This window comes from Choloepus didactylus, chromosome 18, assembly GCF_015220235.1.
Source record: "Choloepus didactylus isolate mChoDid1 chromosome 18, mChoDid1.pri, whole genome shotgun sequence".
NCBI classification, from domain to species: Eukaryota; Metazoa; Chordata; class Mammalia; order Pilosa; family Megalonychidae; genus Choloepus; species Choloepus didactylus.
In genome coordinates, this window is record NC_051324.1 from 24,562,782 (window position 1) to 24,580,320 (window position 17,539).

Consider the following 17,539-nt stretch of genomic DNA (forward strand, 5'->3'; position numbering starts at 1 on the left):
CTTCAATAAAGAAAATTCCATTGACTTCTTCATGTTGGATACAAGTAGCGAATCAGACATTTTTTGTTGGGAAATGTGTCTAGGACAGTAATTCTCAACACTGGCTGCATATTAGAAACACCTGCAAAGCTTTTAAAAATAATGATGCCTGGGTCCCACTCTCAGAAGCAGCAATGTTCCTTTCAAAACTCCCTAGGTTATTCTCATGTTTGGCAGAATTGTGACCTACTGATCTCAACCATAAGAGACTATGTCCTAGGCAAAATACCTACCAGGAATTTTTAAACTCCTCCTTTATCAGAATTTGTCTCACTGATCTAATTGGGCTTGAACAGTTACTCATAAGATAAATCACTTCAAATTACCATTTGTTTTGAGCTAAGAGTCAGAATTACCTGAAAAGCTTAAGAAAAAATACACATGCCAGACCCTTTCACCAGAGATTCTGATTCTTATAGTGAAGCCCAAGCATTTATAATAAATAATATATAATATATTTACAATATAATAAATAAGCCAGTAGATTGCTTATTCTGATTTTACTAGTACAAAAAATATAGAATGAACTGTATCAGAAATTAGTTCATGCCACATATGTAGGTATTAATGCCTGTGGATCATCTGGAGAAGAATATTATGGGTAAGACAAATATCTCACCTGAGTTTTGTTTTTTTTTTTAAATGCTGATTTCAGTTCTTCTGTCTCATTGTTTCCACACATTGTGAAATTTGTTGGATGATCAAAACTGCATTCTAGTTTTTAATAAAAAAAATATGGTCTCACAATTGTTATTGTTCTAAGCCAGTGATCAGCAAACTTTTTCTGTAAAGGGCCAGATAATATATATTTTAGGCTTTGTGAGGCAGACATTCTATGTTGCATCTACTTAACTCTGCCATTGTAGCAGACAAGAAGTTACATGTAAACAAATGGGCATGACTGTGTGCCAATAAAACTTTATATATAGTAGCAGGTGGCAGGCTGGGTTTGGGCTTTGGACACCTGTTCTAAGTCACTAGAAGGTCTTGGGAACATGAGTTATGCAGTCGTTTTTTGTTTCTTTTTTAATTTATTTGGAGCAAGAGAGACTTTTCATTCTGCATTTAAAGTCTAAAACAAACAATAAAGACTTTCTGTTTAAGGCATGGAGGGTGTCTGTTAATTCCCCTAGATCTAATAAACACATTGATTTCTATTTCTGTTTTAGTTGATTGACAGGACTAGAATTGTGATTGTCCCTTCTCTAAATCCAGATGGGCGAGAGAGAGCACAAGAGAAAGACTGTACCTCAAAGATAGGACAAACAAATGCTCATGGCAAAGACTTGGATACAGACTTTACAAGTAAGACTAATTTTTAAGCTTATATCAGAGCACTTGGAAGAAAAGTTCATTTCTCTTTGCTAGGAGATTGGCTGACCCTATATTGTAAATGAGTAATGGGGGTAATTTCTTTTCTAGGGTATGTATGTGAAAGTATAAATGAATACAGACATCCAGAAAACTTTTTAGATTTTTTTCCTTTTTTCATTTATGAAAGTAATTCAAGTTCTTTCTAAGAAATGCAATCACTTCTACTGGGGTGTTCCATCACTAGAATGTGTATTCACACTCTCTCTCCCCTCCCTGTATGAGCACACACACACATGCACGTGCACATGCATGATAAATGCCTGTGTTGATTTGGATGAACTCGTTTCTTCTTTGCATAAATGGGATCACCAACTATACATATTATTCTGCAACTATTTTCCTTGAATATATCATTGACATCTTTCCATTTCAGTACTTGTACATTTTTAACATTCCTATTAATGGCCTTTTAATTTCCTTGCCGATGGACATTCAGTTTGTTTTGATTTTTTTTCCTCTTGCAAACATTGTTGAAGAAAACACCCTACTTGCTGAAAATCTTATTTTATTTCAAAGTTAGGTTGTATATTTCCTAAATTATTTTTTACAGGAGGATGTGTCTGTCCCCTTTTTTTCCTGTAAGAATTTCTTAAACTTGCTTAGAGTCATTAACAGTATATTAATTAATATTAATTAATTAATTCTGATGTAAAATTGAGAATAATCTAATTTCTAGAATGAATCTCTCTTTCTTGAGATTGTGACTTCTGGAGAAATAAAGTTCTTATCTACAAATTTTGTCAATTAGCATTTTGATTGTGCCCAAGTTAAGAATAGTTTCTTGGCTACTCATATTAAAAAAATTTTAATATTTTATATTTGACTTTTCTGTTTTTTAGATAATGCCTCCCAGCCTGAGACTAAAACTATCATTGAAAATTTGATTCTAAAACAGGACTTCAGTCTTTCAGTTGCTTTAGATGGTGGTTCTGTGCTGGTCACTTATCCATATGATAAACCAGTACAGACAGGTATGTAGAATGTCACTTCACACATATGTACTATTTAAGCTTAGATAAGAAATTCCAATTAGGTAATGTTCCTTCTAAATTTTTTTAAATGGTGAGCATATGAGCACACTGTGTGAGCAAATAACCAACCTAAGAAGATTATACGTACATAAACAGAATTCAGTTACTTGAGGAGAGAGGTCAGATCTATGGATATCCCATGTTTGTTTGAGTCTAGCCATCTTGTGACAGCTGTTCAGTTTAGTCTACAAACATTTATTGAGCAATTATTTATGTCCATAGAAATTGGGAATACAAAAGTGAGTAAGAGACAGTGCCTGCCCTCAAGAAACCCATATTATACGTAACTAAATATTAACTATACAGAGTCTCCCTCACCTTCTCTAAATCTTGACTGACTGCACCTCATGATCAATGGGACCATTGTATATGGAGACAGTTGGGTTGATATTAATGCAGTTTACAAAGAATATTATCAGGCCACAGCTGCCCCCAAATGTAATAAAAACATACCAAAACAAGTTTGTATTTTGGTGTGATAGCCTGTTTCATAAACTCACCATTACTACCTTATAATATAAGGAAGATGTTTGTCTTCTTGGTCTAACTAGCCTGGACTAACAAAACCATGTGGTTAATTATATTAATTTCTCAATAAACTTCAGTGGAATACAAGATTTACTAGAAGGAGAAGATGACTTTCTTAGCCATGAAATTGAACTTGGTGAAAAATCTTTCTCCACTGACTTCTGAATATTTCTTTGTAGTGAAAAACAAAGAGACTCTAAAGCATTTGGCATCTCTTTATGCAAATAATCATCCATCAATGCACATGGGTCAGCCCAGTTGCCCAAATAAATCAGGTAGGTATTTCTCTATCCTTTGTTGTTGTTTTTGTTGTTTTGGTGGCAGAGATGAGAGGTATTTCTTTTCTTATTGTCTTTTTGATCCTACATCTCTCAATGTTTTCATAGATGAGAATATTCCAGGAGGAGTAATGCGTGGAGCAGAATGGCATAGTCACCTGGGGAGCATGAAGGTATGCTTTATACAGTATGTTGAGAATGGAATTATGACTATTGTCCTTCAAATGAAAGAATAGGTGACTTTTCTGTTATAGCAAAGTAAATGGCATCTGCTTCATGGCTTTCTTGAAAAGTATAACCCTTAATTTAATGTCTGACAGCATTTTGATTAGTTTCTCTTCCACTTGAAATTAGTCAGGAGTTGTTAGGAATTGGTGGTTAGTTGGTCATTCCATTCATGTGTGCAACCAGAAAAATGACTTCATTCCCTTTTCTGCCTGCCTTCCCACCTTTATCTATTTACACATAGAATTTTGTATATGTGAGGCACTTTGCTGTATGGGATATAGTGATGAAATATATTCCCTGGCCCATTGCACAGATAAGTATATTACAGAATTAACTGATTTGATCTAAAAGAGAGGAACTCTAAATGTGCTAGTCAGAGATGTAACTTCTTCCTATAAAGACGGCATTTAGATGCAAAGATGGTGAGGCAGGACATTCCAGAAAGAGGAAGCAATATGAGCAGAGGTCAGTAAGCAGTCTAGGTTAGTTAGAATGTGTGATATAATGGAGAGGCATGGAAGGCAAGAATAGAAAGAGAATTTGGGACTTTGACTGCTTTGTTTGAGTAAGGAATGAATGGGAAGCCACTGCATGTTTTTGAGCAGAGATATAGTGACATAATTTGAGCTGTGCTATGGGAAAATTAATCTCTTAACAGTGGGTTAAGGTAGATGGAGGAGAGAGAGACTGTGGTGCAAGAAGACTAGTTTGGAACAGTCTAGACCTGAAGTACTGAGGCACTGTACTAGAGGCAATGGGAGTAGAGTGGAGGGATGAAGTTTTGGAGCTATTATAGAGGTAGAATTGACAGGTTTTGGACCAATTCTGGGATGATAGCAAGATGCAGAAGTAAAAGATGAGAGATTTCAAGTCTGTGTGAAAAAATGAGTTAATGCCATTAACTATATTAGGAAAGTTAGGAAAAGGAACAGATTTGGGGGGAAAGGTGCTAAGTTAGGTTTTTAACCTGTCCACACAGGTAGTTCCTTTGCCTAGATAAATCCTAGACTGCATGTAGCAGCAATTGTCACCAGCAGACTCCAGGTGGAGAGTATCAGAGGGCAAGTGCATGTGCTTCTACCTCCAGAGCTCCAAGAACAGCAGCAAAGTTCCAGGGTTTAGAGGGAAGTGGGCTCTCTGCATAAACTTATTCATTTATTCAACAAACCCTAATGAATCCCCTGTATCTGCCAGGCTCTATGAGAAGCACTGGAGATACAGAGATCAATTAGACATAGTCCTTGTCCTCAAGGCACTCACCATCTGTTAGTTGCTGTCATATTACAACTAACTATAATATTAAATGGTTTATTTATATTTGCTGTAAAATGCTTTACAGATTTTGTTTACTTCACCCAGGTTTTCTTTTTTATTCCATTTATTATGTTATATAGCCTCATTCTTATTTTTACTTATTAATTCTGCATTTGTTTTTGAATTTTATATTCCAGGATTTTAGTGTCACCTTTGGCCACTGTCCAGAAATCACAGTATACACAAGCTGCTGTTACTTTCCTAGTGCAGCACAACTTCCTTCCTTGTGGGCAGAAAATAAAAAATCTCTTCTGAGCATGTTAGTGGAGGTGAGTCTTTTCCTTTTAACTAGAAGTGAACTCCCAGGAATATGTTCAGTGAAAACCTTTATCAAAGTATTTTCTTAATCTTTTACCAAAAATGTATATTATTTATTTTAAACTTTAGAAATAGAAGAGCTTTGTTCATTTTTATTTCCTAAGTATAGATGCTGTTCCAGTTTGCCAGTGCTACCATTATGCAGAATACCAGAAATGGATTGGCTTTTATAAAAGGGGTTTATTTGGTTACACAGTTACAGTCTTAAGGCCATAAAGTGTCCAAGATAATGCATCAACTATTGGGTGCCTTCACTGGAGGATGGCCAATGGCAACCAGAAAATCTGTTAGCTGGGAAGGCAAGTGGCTGGCATCTGCTCCAGAGTTCTGGTTTCAAAATGGCTTTCTCGCAGGACATTCCTCTCTAGGCAGCAGCTCCTCTTCAAAATGTCACTCTCAGTTGCTCTTGGGGCATTTGTCCCCTCTTAGCTTCTCAGGAGCAAAAGTCTTCTTTCAAAGGCCATCTCCAAAATGTCTGTAAGCTGCAGCTCCTCTCTCAGCTCCTGTGCATTCTTCAGTGTCCCTCTTGGTTGTAGTTAGCTCGCTCCTTCTGTCTGAGCTTATATAGTGCTCTAGTAAACTAATCAAGGCCCAAGCTGAATGGGCAGTGCCACACCTCCATGGAAATTATCCAGTCAGAGTTATCACCTACAGTTGGGTGGGTCGTATGTCCATGGAAACACTCAATCAAATTACAATCTAATCAACACTAATAGGTCTGCCCACACAAGATTGTATCAAAGATAATGGCCTTTTGGGGGACATAATACATTCAAACCGGCACAGATGCCACGAGTTCATTTATCTGGAATCTTCTGTAATTTAGGTAATTTGACCTTGTAAGATGTTGCAGGCTCTGTAATTTGAGTATCACACAAAGTTACTGGAGGCAGAGGTGAAAACGAAATCACTAAAGGCATCAGAAGATACGGATTCTGACACTTTAAGCTTTGATTGTATCAGAGTTCTCTTTTCTCTTGTCTCATTCGCAATGATTCTGAAGCAGTATATAAATAACTAAACAAGGTCAGAGTCAGTGGGGAGGAACAAACCAGACTTATGTTTGTTTGTTTCTTTCTTTCTCTTTGACACACCTCAAGCTATTGTCTCTAGAATATCTGGCATTATAACCATAAATTTGTATTTTAAACATTTTTTTTTTCAGGTTCACAAGGGAGTTCATGGATTTGTTAAAGATAAGAGTGGAAAACCAGTCTCTAAGGCGGTCATTGTACTCAATGATGGAATAAAAGTACACACCAAAGAGGGAGGCTATTTCCATGTGCTGCTAGCCCCAGGTTTCCATAACATCAATGCCATTGCCGATGGATACCAGCAACAACATTCACAGGTAAGAACTTGAGTAGTATCATGTAAATTCTTATTTTTAATAGTACTTCTATTTTATTTTGAAATTCTTGTTAGAAAGTTTCAGGGTAATAAATAAATAAAAAGTGTGATTACCTCTTGATTATCATATATGATTATCTTTCTGTTCTTTGGAAATGAAAGGGAACTTATGGCATTTTGAATACTTTAGATGACAATGAAGGGACTCCTTGATTTGCTGTTAAGGCCCTGGAAAATATAGCAGTGATATGGTATACCTTAAGTAAACTTTTTCATAATTATGACACTTTTTCCTCCTAGGTCTTTGTGCATCATGATGCAGCTAGTTCTGTGGTGATAGTCTTTGACACAGATAACCGAATATTTGGTTTGCCAAGAGAGCTTGTGGTAACTGTATCAGGTAAAGAAATTTTAAGTTTCAGTAGTTGAAGTTAAAACCAGTCTTGACATTTCAGTTTGAAGGTGGATCACCTCCACTGTCACCTGAGGTGATTATTTGTCTTCTGACGGCTCCTTATCTAAACATGATTTTCCTGGAGCATTGTTCTCCCAGATGTTCTCACGGCTTGCTCTCCCCCTTCCCCTGCCCTCAGTTTTTCATGTCTGTACTCAAATGTAACTTCAGAAAGAGCCTTCCCTGATCACCCTCGCTAAAATAGTATCCCTGTCACTGTCTCCACCCTACTTCTTTCCATTATAGCACTTATCACTACTGATAATGTTATATATTTATCCATTTATTAGTCTATATTCACTGTCTTCCACTAAAACATAAGCTCTGAGAGAGCAGGGAGTTTATCTGTAACCCCAGAGCCTAGGACCATGGTTGGCATGTAGTACATCTTAATGAATACTTATTGAATAAATGATTTGCTTTATATTAATGTCATAAATTACTTGGACTTTGATTTATATTAATTCTGTTTTTCCAAGATCCAGGAAGGAGAAAATACTTGTTTTCTCCAGGGTTAATTTATGCCATTGCTTGAATTACTGAAAAGTTAAGAGGAAAAATATGTTAAAATAATAAATACTCTGTATTGTATCTGTTTGCCACAAGAACCTTGGTTCATTTCTAAGTGCTATTTGAACTTAAAGACAAAGTAACCAAATTTTGTTAAATGATATGTATGGGAGAGATCCTTAGTTGAGAGAGAGTGGTTTATTGGAAACAAGATTAAATCCTGGAGCCTATTGTGGAGGGTTTAAAGTATTCTTAGTTTGAACCAGATCAAGTGTGAATAGCTTAGTGTTGAAAACACAGGAGCCAGAGTTCACCCATGGTTTAAATCTGGCTCTGCTACACGTTAGCTGTTGGGAACTTAATTTTATTATGATTCTAAGACTCTTGATTTGATAATTAACCTTATCTACAAATATTTAAAATAAATGAGGTACAGTGTAATTTCATAGTGGTAAAAGAAAAAAAAATACAAGTACAAGCTCAAAGAAGGATTTGGAAAAATATGCACTACGGTTATTAAAATTGATCTCTGGGTAATAGAAATGTGAAGATGTTGGAATTTTTGGTTTGGGTTTTGATATTGTTGCCGATGTATATTTTCTAATTTTGCATACTGTACATGTACTGCTTCTGTAAAAACAAAAGGTTGTTTTTAAGTTCATGAAATAAAAATAAAATAAATGAGGGGTATTTATAAAATGTATCATTATAAGCAGCTGCCTACTTATGTCCTTAAAGTGGAACACCACTCACATGGTGGTTTTTGTTTGGCAGGGGCCACCATGTCAGCATTGATCCTAACAGCTTGCATTATTTGGTGCATCTGCTCGATCAAGTCTAACAGACACAAGGATGGCTTTCATCGGCTCAGGCAGCATCATGACGAGTATGAAGATGAAATTCGCATGATGTCAACTGGCTCAAAGAAATCCCTTTTAAGCCATGAGTTCCAGGATGAAACAGACACTGAAGAGGAAACATTATATTCTAGCAAACACTGACACTCACAACCTTGCATATCTCCCAGCATAAGTACCAGGCAAAATTACAGTTCCTCTTGGGAGACACTGCATTAAGAAGAGAGACTATTTTGCTTTTTCAAAGAGCTTTGGGGAGTTAACTTGCTAAATTTGTATTCTCTGTGAATTTGGTTGGCAGTTCTGAACTTCCCTTCCTTATAGAACTCTTTCCTTTAAAAAAAAAAAAATCTGATTTCTATTTATGCAGCAGAGATGCGGCAGCCACTTTGTTTTTCTTTTAATTTAAGATGAGCTGTTTGGAGCTTATATAATAACTGCATAAAGCCAACTAGTGGATGTTGTATTTTGCACATCAAGTGTTTACTAGGGCTTTAGCCTTTTTTCCTTTACTTTAAATAGCCAAAAGAATCCAGAAACATTAAGGCAGGGACAGCAGTCAGAATCTGACATAAAGCTTTAAAAACTCGAGGTTCTGTCAACCTACTGAAGAGTACTTTTCTCCAGTTATTAAATAGCTGGAATTTCTTTTATTATTCAGGTTTAACAGAAATTGAATTGATTTTTAAACATACATGACATTAGGAAATAAATGGGCTTCCTCATTCAGCTTTCTAACCTGTTTCATGTCTAGATCAGAACTGGTGGGCCGTGCTCTAAGCAGGATTTCACTACCTCTCTTGTAACATTTAGCAAAGTTCTAAATCTCCCCATTTTAAGGGAGAACTTGTTGACTTTGTTGTGAAAGATCTAAATGTCCATTAGACTGGCGCTGAGAGGGAGATCTAGCAACAGCTAAAGCTCATGTTGCCTTTCTTTTAACTTGGTAAAAACCCATAGGTGCTGCTGCTTTTATCTGTGAAGCACTAATTTATTCTAGGAATGCCTGATTCTAAATTTGAACCTTTTCCTACATTGTCATGATGATTTCTAGATGATCCAGCAGTCTACAAGATCTGAATTCTACTGAAAACATCTGGAAAGATGGAAGAGACCTACTCACACATTTTTAACCTACAATTGAACAAAAAATATCTACACTTCATGCTCCAGCCCAAGTCCATGCCCTTTACTGTTAGTGAAATAGCTTGGCTAGTCTTGTTCATTTAGGCCTCTGCAAGTGATTGGGATCTTTGTCGTAATGTTTTGTTTGACAGTCTCTTTTGATTGACCAATTTTGTTAAAAGTTCACTTTTCAGCATTTAAATACACCTCCCTCCATTTAAAAAAAAAAAAAACAAAACATAAACTGTGGAATACCATGTGATATAAGACTGTGGTATGAAAGTGTTATCTTTACTGCCAGTCGGGTTATTGCAAACACCTGAAAGATTTGTACTTTATTGTGTCTTTTGAATCACGCTATTAAATGAAAATGATGCTTTTTCTAAGTATGAGTCTTACCAATGATCTAATGGTTTAATACCTTCGAATGTCTTAATGGCCAAGTTGCAGCTTAACTTGTACTAAATCTGGAGATCTAAAAATTTGCTTTCATCCTTCAAATTGTATTCTGTATCCACTAATGTTATCAGTCATCTCAAAGTCTTCAAGCAGAGTGATTTACCACCCACTTAGGTCATTCATAAAGTTTTGTGTGGAATGCATCCAGAGTAACTTATAAAAAGAGATTTGGTTTAGCAGCAGTAATAAGGTCATGACATTTATTAGTGAGTAGCTGATAAATTTGGGTGGTTTGGGTGGTTCAAGGTTAAGCCATTCTGGTGTTAATCCTGCTATTAGCAACTACAAATTTTGAGCCTTTTGTCACCCTGTTCTCATCCCACCATATGCATATAACAGAGTTTATGGGGTGCTAATAAGTATGAAATATGCATGATTTCATTTCTTCTAATAATACTTTGTTTTCTTTAAGGGGGTATTGTGGTGGTGGTGCTCTTTTTCAGCTTTATTTTTAAGAGTGCAAACAAACTATGGGCCTAAGAATGGCTGTGTCTGCTTGAGACATTGCATCTAGAAATGAAACAGAGTTGTTGTGACAGCCTTTGTTAACAGTTGTCTTCACTAGAGGATACTTTTTAAATTTACTGCTTCTTGAAATAAACATGTCTTTATATCTCAGTGGCTGGAGGCTTTGCCTTTTAAGCATGTGTAAAATTTGTTCAGAAATGAACATAATAGTTCTTTAGTAATTTTTTCTGAAAGAAAACCAAATTCTGCTGTAATTCTTGAATATTTAATGAATTTCTAAATAATTATTGTGTTGGAAAACAAGGTCTTCTCAGCCTGTTATCTATTAACATGAATGTACAGGATCCATGACTACTAAGACTGTGTTCTCAGCCTTGCTTTGTCTTTTATTTGTGGATCTAATGTATTTAGATTAGACCACATTAACTGCCTACGCATAAAGCCATATGGGATGAGGAATGCATTTCTTCAGTGTTTTTCCTTGGGGCTTTCTGTTTCTTTGGAATCACAGAGGAAAGTTAAGTATCACAGTATTAAGTAATTTGCCCAAATCTGAATTGTGCCTTTCTTTATTCACAAGGCATGGTTTTTGTCCTGGTGATAAGTTTGTAAGCCCTGTTCGGTCCCAACTCCTTAATAAAGGCCAAGTGACAGTAGGTAATGTTCCAAGTATTTGCCTCTGTAAATGTGCTTGTATTGATCATGTAGTTCAGTAAGATGAGCCCAAGTAATTTCAGAAGGAAAGACTCTTTGATTTTGATGTATTTTGCTGAATGCTTGAGTAGTACGTGGGACCCTATCCAGTTGAGGAAAGCTTGTGATTCTCATTGAAGGGAATTTGCCTTGGGACTTCACCATCCTTCAGAGAGGAAACATATTATATTTGGCCCAGTGTGATTGGTTAATTTTTGATGACTTTGGTAAATTAATGAATATTGAATTTCAAAGCTAATTATGAGTTGACAAATAAATAAAAGGTAGTTCTTATGCCTGAGCTTATTGTGCTCCTGAGCAACATGAGGTTACACGATAATGATGACCTGATCCTCCACTTCCATTTGTTCTCAGCATTAGTTTTATCTTCTTATCGCCAGAAATACATTTGTGCCTCCTGTATTAAAAGCTGCTTGGCTATTCTAGCATAGTGCCCTATGTTATAGTTCTCTAGTGGAATTGTTTTTAACAGTAGCAACCCAGTGTTTCCTGTATATTTTTGCTCTGTTGTTACTACTAAAAATTCCACTATGATTTTCTCTCTAGCAACCTTTTGATAATTCTTTGGGTTTCTGATTTGTTTTGATTAAAGCAGATTTTTGTGGGATGATTAAGGTCTTTGATTAATGCCAAATGAGCTTGGTATTCCAGTTCATGAAGAAATCTCACCCAACACCCATTTCTCCTATTTTTAGCAATAATTAACAAATATTTGACTATCAAAATATTATCCTGGTTGATTTTGATTTAACAGAATATATTATGAAATTTGGAGGTAGATTACCACTTTGAAGAAATTGAATATAAATATGTAAATATGTGTGATTATTATAATTTTTATAAATGGCATAACATGAGTGTACAAGCTACATTCTATGCTGGCCATGCTGCAGACGTTCTGGAGGTATGACCTAATGGTATTTTTTAATGCTCAGATTAAAGATCAACTTTTCACCTCTCCATTTTTTCAGAGTGACACTCCCCAACTCCAGAACAATCTATAGCTATTTATATGAGGTATCCAACACTCATTCAACACAAGTGCTTCAGTCTTTGGTTTATTTCATGCACTGTGCCTTCAAAATGAAATTTTTAAAAGGGACTTTAAATGAAGTTGAATAGTAGTTTTAAAAAGTCAATCTGTGTAATTTATGTGAAATCTAACTGTAATGAGGTCCTTTCTGTTTTTTTATATGTAAACAGATCTACTAATCCTGTATAAAATTTATTTTATGATGTTTGTCTTTCTTTGTGTTTTGTTTCATAATCTTTTTTCAAAAACACTAGACCAGAAAAAGTTATAGTTCTAAACTGAAAGGAATGTATGTGGTTTTTCTGGGAATATAGGTAGTATTTGTAGAGTGTTTCTGTCTTCATGAATTGACTAAAAAGAAGATTTGTTTCTCAAATAATCATATCATATGGTGGCCACAGTTCTCTTTTTCTGTTTGTTGCTCAGCTAGATTAATATCTGTCCAGTCATTTCACAATAACCACCACAAAACTGACCATTGAAAGGCTTATGTACCCATTTAAAACTTATTTTTAAAAAATTTGGTTCTTTTTCCAGTTAAAATGTGTCCTGGCTCTTCTGTTTTAATATTCCTTTTCATTTAGCAGCAATTTATTGATACTGCTACTGTACTAGGAATTGAGAAAGGAAAGTTATATAAGAAACATGGGTTCTGATGACGAGGAACTCATAGTACAAACCAGAGAAATATAAATGGAAATAATAATGATTGGTTCTTCTTTAAGAAAGGAAAAAAAAAAGCCTTTGCTCTAATCTTGTACAAAATTTAGGGAGTATAATACAGGTTGGAACATAGACTTTGAAGTTAGACCAATCTATGATTGATTCTTGGCTCTGCTTCCTCATGTGACCTTGTATTACACAAGTTTCTTACCTCTTCTTAGTCTCAATTTCTCTACTGGTTAAGGAGTAATACTTGATAGCATTGTGGTGGAACTTTAATGAAGTAAAGTTTGTGAAGGGCTCAGCATAATATTTGATGCAGAATTAAACACATCATTTTAATGATGTGCATCCATTTTCTTGCATTTGCTGTTTTTGATCCCTTTGAAAGGATATCAAATATATAAACAAAAATCTGTTTATAGCTGGTTTTTTCAACCTAGAAGAAACCCTGAACACTAACACTTTAAAAAAATGCTATGAAATTTTCCATTATGTGGTTCAATAGATTGTCTATATCATGCATGGCAGTAAAGTTTTAATTGTGCCAAATCTTCATATTTATTTTTAAATGAAATTAGATTTGTATTTCTACCTTTTTTTTTTTTTTCAATTAAAACAGTCTTACTTAAGTGTTGCAGGAGACCTGAAAAGTGACAATGTTTTCTTCCTCCAAAGTTTGAAATATTTACTGAATTTTTCTCAGTTTTATAATAACCAAATCAAGAACATTTAGGTTGTATTATAAATAGTAATCTACTGATGTTCAATTTTTCAGATTTCTAGGAGCTGATTCTTCTCAGCAAAGTTAGCATGATGCTCAGTGATAATACACTACTCCGTCATGAATAAGTGCCATCATGAGGTCTTATCTCTTCTTCTCACTTGCAATTAGAATACCAAATGATTCTATGCAACTTATTGCTAACTTCAGGTAAATATACCATTAATTATTGCCCACAATGTAAAAGCAATGAAATCAACAAATAAGCCTGTTTTACTTTAATGTCACAGTTTACACCTAAATTAGGCGTAGACTATTAAAAGCAAACATACTATTTATTTGGCCTTTTGGTCAGATGAAATCCTCTTCCCTAGTACTGTATAAACAAATACAGAAGTGAGCAAGAATGAGAGAGGTTGGCACATGTGGAGTACAAAGTTGCTGAAGTTTAGAGGCCAGTCTGGAAGAAGATTGAAAACAGAGGGAGAGATTTATTTGGTTAGATTGAATACGTGGTAGTTGGAAGTGGGAGTAAATATATTGAGAGGGCTGCCTCCAGGTCATTATAGTTGGACAATTTATTGACTCTGTTAGAAGCAATATGAAGTGGCAGTCATAAAATAAGTGGAAAATAAAAGCAGCAGGCAGAGAAATTTAAGATAGAACAAATTGAAAGAAATTGCAGATTAGGTAAAAATTCTTAGGACAATATGGATTATATTCTGAGATTGCGGTGCCATTGAGGTTGAGCCAAAGTGATGGGATCTTGAGGAAGGTCTGGTTGCTAGATCTGAACCACTACTAATTACAAGTATTTGAACTGACTTCACTGTTTATAATTATTAATACTTTTTATGTATAGAATGGTTCCTATGTAGAGTTTTTCAAAATCAAACAGACTTTGGATTTAGCTTCTGAAAGATATCAGGTGCCCAGGACAATTGATCCTAAAAATAGAGAATGGGAGAGATAGGGACTGGGTAAGTTATAGTGATGACTAAATTGGAGGACTGATGGATTTTTTACAAAATAAAGTTTATTTTAGAATAGTTTTAGATTTACAGAAAAGTGAAGACTACAGAGAGTTGATGGCTGGATTTTAATTTGGAAGGTGTGGGTGTTGGGAGGGCAAAAGAGGAAGGATTGTATAAAGAGTTTTCTATCCAGCAGAACTTGCATGGAACACATTAAGAGGTACTGGACATAGAAAATATGATTTCTAGAACTTAGCCCAGATATGCGTACCCTGGGTGGTCCAGGTGTCAAGCCACTGCTAGTATCCCCTGGTGACAGAGTTAAAACGCGTATTTCTCTAATGGAAGATAGCTCCATTTTTTAAGGGCAGTGACCAAACATGGATAAAACTAAGAATGCAAAGAAATAATGCACCATGAATAAGGAAGCGCAGAAAAAAGTCTGCACAGGTTTCAGATATATTGAGAATATTCATAGGAAATTATAATAGTAGATTTTAAAAACAAATCTACTAGAACTAGAATTCAAAATACAGGAACTAAAATGGATATTTGTAGTGGCAGATTGAACTGAGAGAAGTGAACTAGAAGATGTAGCAGTAGAAATTCTCTATGCAGCACATGAAAAAAAGGTAAAACATGAAGAAGGTTAAAAATGTGGATATAACGTAATACATGTTTGATAATTAATTCTAGAAGGAATGGGGGGAAAGAAACTATTAGAAACTATTTTAAGAAATAGTGACTGAGAATTTTCCAAAATTCATAAAAGATATCAATCTAGAGATTAAAGAAACTCAAATAATCCCAGGCAAGAAAAAATAAACATCCATATCTAGGCACATCAGCAAAACTGCAGAGCACCAAAGACAAGGAGAAAAAAAAGTAAATTAGCCAAAGAGAAAACATTAAATTCAAAGAATTAACAGTTATTATGAAGAGGGACTACTCACTCTCAACAATGGAAAACAAAGTACATTGAAAAGCTAACTTGAAAGCGGTGTCAGAAAAATGAAATAACTTCCAATGTAGAATTCTATGTTGAATGTATCTTTCAAGAAGGAAGGTAAGCTCCCAGGAAGATGAAAACATTGGTGGCAGCCTAGTCACCTTGTACTACTTAGGTTTCGCTAGGGAAACAGAACCAACAGGAGATATCCGTAAACATGAGATTTTATAAAAGTGTCTCACACAACTGTGGGGATGCATGAGTCCAAATTCAGTAGGGCAGGATGCACGAGTCCAAATTCCCTAGGGCAGGCAGCAAGCTGGCAACTCCAATGACAGTCTTCAGTGAACTCCCCAGGAAAGTCTGGCTGGCTGGCTGAAGAAATAAAAGTTCTCTCTCTCTCCTCCCTTAAAAGTCTTCAACTGATTGGGTTAAATCCAGCTGATTGAATTCTCTCATTGTGGAAGACACTCCCTTCTTGATGTAATCAGCCACAGATGCAGTCAATTGACTGATGATTTAATAAACCAGACTTCTGGTTTATTAACCAGCCACAAATGTCCTTGCAGTAATGGTTAGGCCAGTGCTTGCTTGGCCAGACACCTGGGCACCATCACCAGGCCAGTTGACACACGAACCTAACCATCACAGTCCACCCAACTTGGCAGCTATAAACATCACCTTAAACCATACTTAATCTCTAAATAGAACACAATAACAGACGTATGTTTCACTTAACAATACTCAGCTGTCCTGCGTACAACCGGAAATGCACTAAATTTCCACAGAATAGGGTGCAAGTCCTTGGGTAATAGTCACTCTTAAACTTGATATCCTAGATTTTAAATACTACAAAATGAACAATACAACTTATGTCATATGATAATGAGATAAGATAGAGTAGAAAACAAAGATATTTGCTTTATGAACAAATAGAAACACACTCAAAACAAGGAGGAAATATTCATGCCATCATAGTCCTCAATTCTGTAACTGGTCACATGGTCATAGTTCATGTTTATCACTACCATCTTCCACTACCTATTCCATATTCCCTTTATCCTTAGCAAGCACATCAGCTGGCTGTGGTTCTTTGCCTAGTGAGGTGACCCAAACCTTCATTCCTGAAGTTTCTGGGCCATTGGTAGTCCTGCCTGGATTGGGTTGTTGCAGTTTTCCATTGACTTTAATCACAGAGCATGGTAGTATTAAGAGATGCTCTAGGGGATCTCCTGTATTCCAGGAAAACTCTTCTTTATCTTCCTTATGTAGTTGCAGTCCTGTTTCTCCCTGATAGGATCAACCACCCCAGCCAGTAGAGTAATCCCCTTCCTTGCCTGTTGATTCAGAGGCATGAAAAGCCCAAAGTGGCCAGGTGGCAGTATTAACTTCCAGTTAAATGGAATTGTGTTTCCTTGTGGGAGCACTTCTTTTGGAACTAAGACTTGTAGACCAGCAGAACTTAAGGTTGTGGGGACAGGAAGCAAAAATTTCCTAGTGGATCACTAGTAGTGATAGTGGTGCCACTCCCATTCCCACCCCCTGATTCCTGGACCCATGAATCCTGGCTATGGGAGAAACAGCACCAAGTGGACGCTGATTCAGAGCATACACAGCATCCTGGAGAACACTGCCCCAGTCCTGCAAGGTATTGCCACCTAGTTGGCACCATAACTGAGTCTTCAAAAGGCCATTCCACCATTCTATCAACTGAGCTGCCTCTGGATGGTGGGGAACATGGTAAGACCACAGAATTCCATGAGCATGTGCCTATTCCCTCACTTCATTTGCTGTGAAGTGGGTTCCCTGATCAAAAGCAATGCTGTGTGGAATACCATGATGCTTGATAAGGCATTCTGTAAGTCCATGGATGGTAGTTTTGGCAGAAGCATTGTGTTCAGGGAAGGCAAACTCATATCCAGAGTATGGGTCTATTCCAGTTAAAACAAATCACTACCCCTTCCATGATGGAAATGGTCCAATGTAGTCAACCTGCCACAAGGTAGCAGGCTGATCATCTTGGGGAATGGTGCCGTATCGGGGACTGAGTGTGGGTGTCTGCTGCTGGCAGATTGCACCCTTAGCAGTGGCTGTGGTGAATGGAAGTCCATGTTGCTGAGCCTATGCATAATCTCCATCCCTACCAAGA

The 17,539-nt window shown here is 36.2% G+C and overlaps 1 protein-coding gene and 1 long non-coding RNA gene across 2 annotated transcripts in view; one reads left to right on the plus strand and one right to left on the minus strand.

The window, feature by feature from the left end:
- Positions 1–12,291, plus strand: part of CPD (carboxypeptidase D) — a 126,477-nt gene extending 114,186 nt beyond the window's left edge. The window contains exons 14-21 of the mRNA XM_037810846.1: positions 1,209–1,344; positions 2,253–2,384; positions 3,152–3,247; positions 3,359–3,423; positions 4,930–5,061; positions 6,276–6,461; positions 6,761–6,860; positions 8,199–12,291. Of these exons, the coding sequence (XP_037666774.1) occupies positions 1,209–1,344; positions 2,253–2,384; positions 3,152–3,247; positions 3,359–3,423; positions 4,930–5,061; positions 6,276–6,461; positions 6,761–6,860; positions 8,199–8,425 (1,074 nt within the window). The 3' untranslated portion in view covers positions 8,426–12,291. The remainder of the gene's footprint in view (positions 1–1,208; positions 1,345–2,252; positions 2,385–3,151; positions 3,248–3,358; positions 3,424–4,929; positions 5,062–6,275; positions 6,462–6,760; positions 6,861–8,198) is intronic.
- LOC119515001 overlaps positions 1–17,539 on the minus strand; it is a 107,628-nt gene that overhangs the window by 33,802 nt on the left and 56,287 nt on the right. The window lies entirely within an intron of this gene.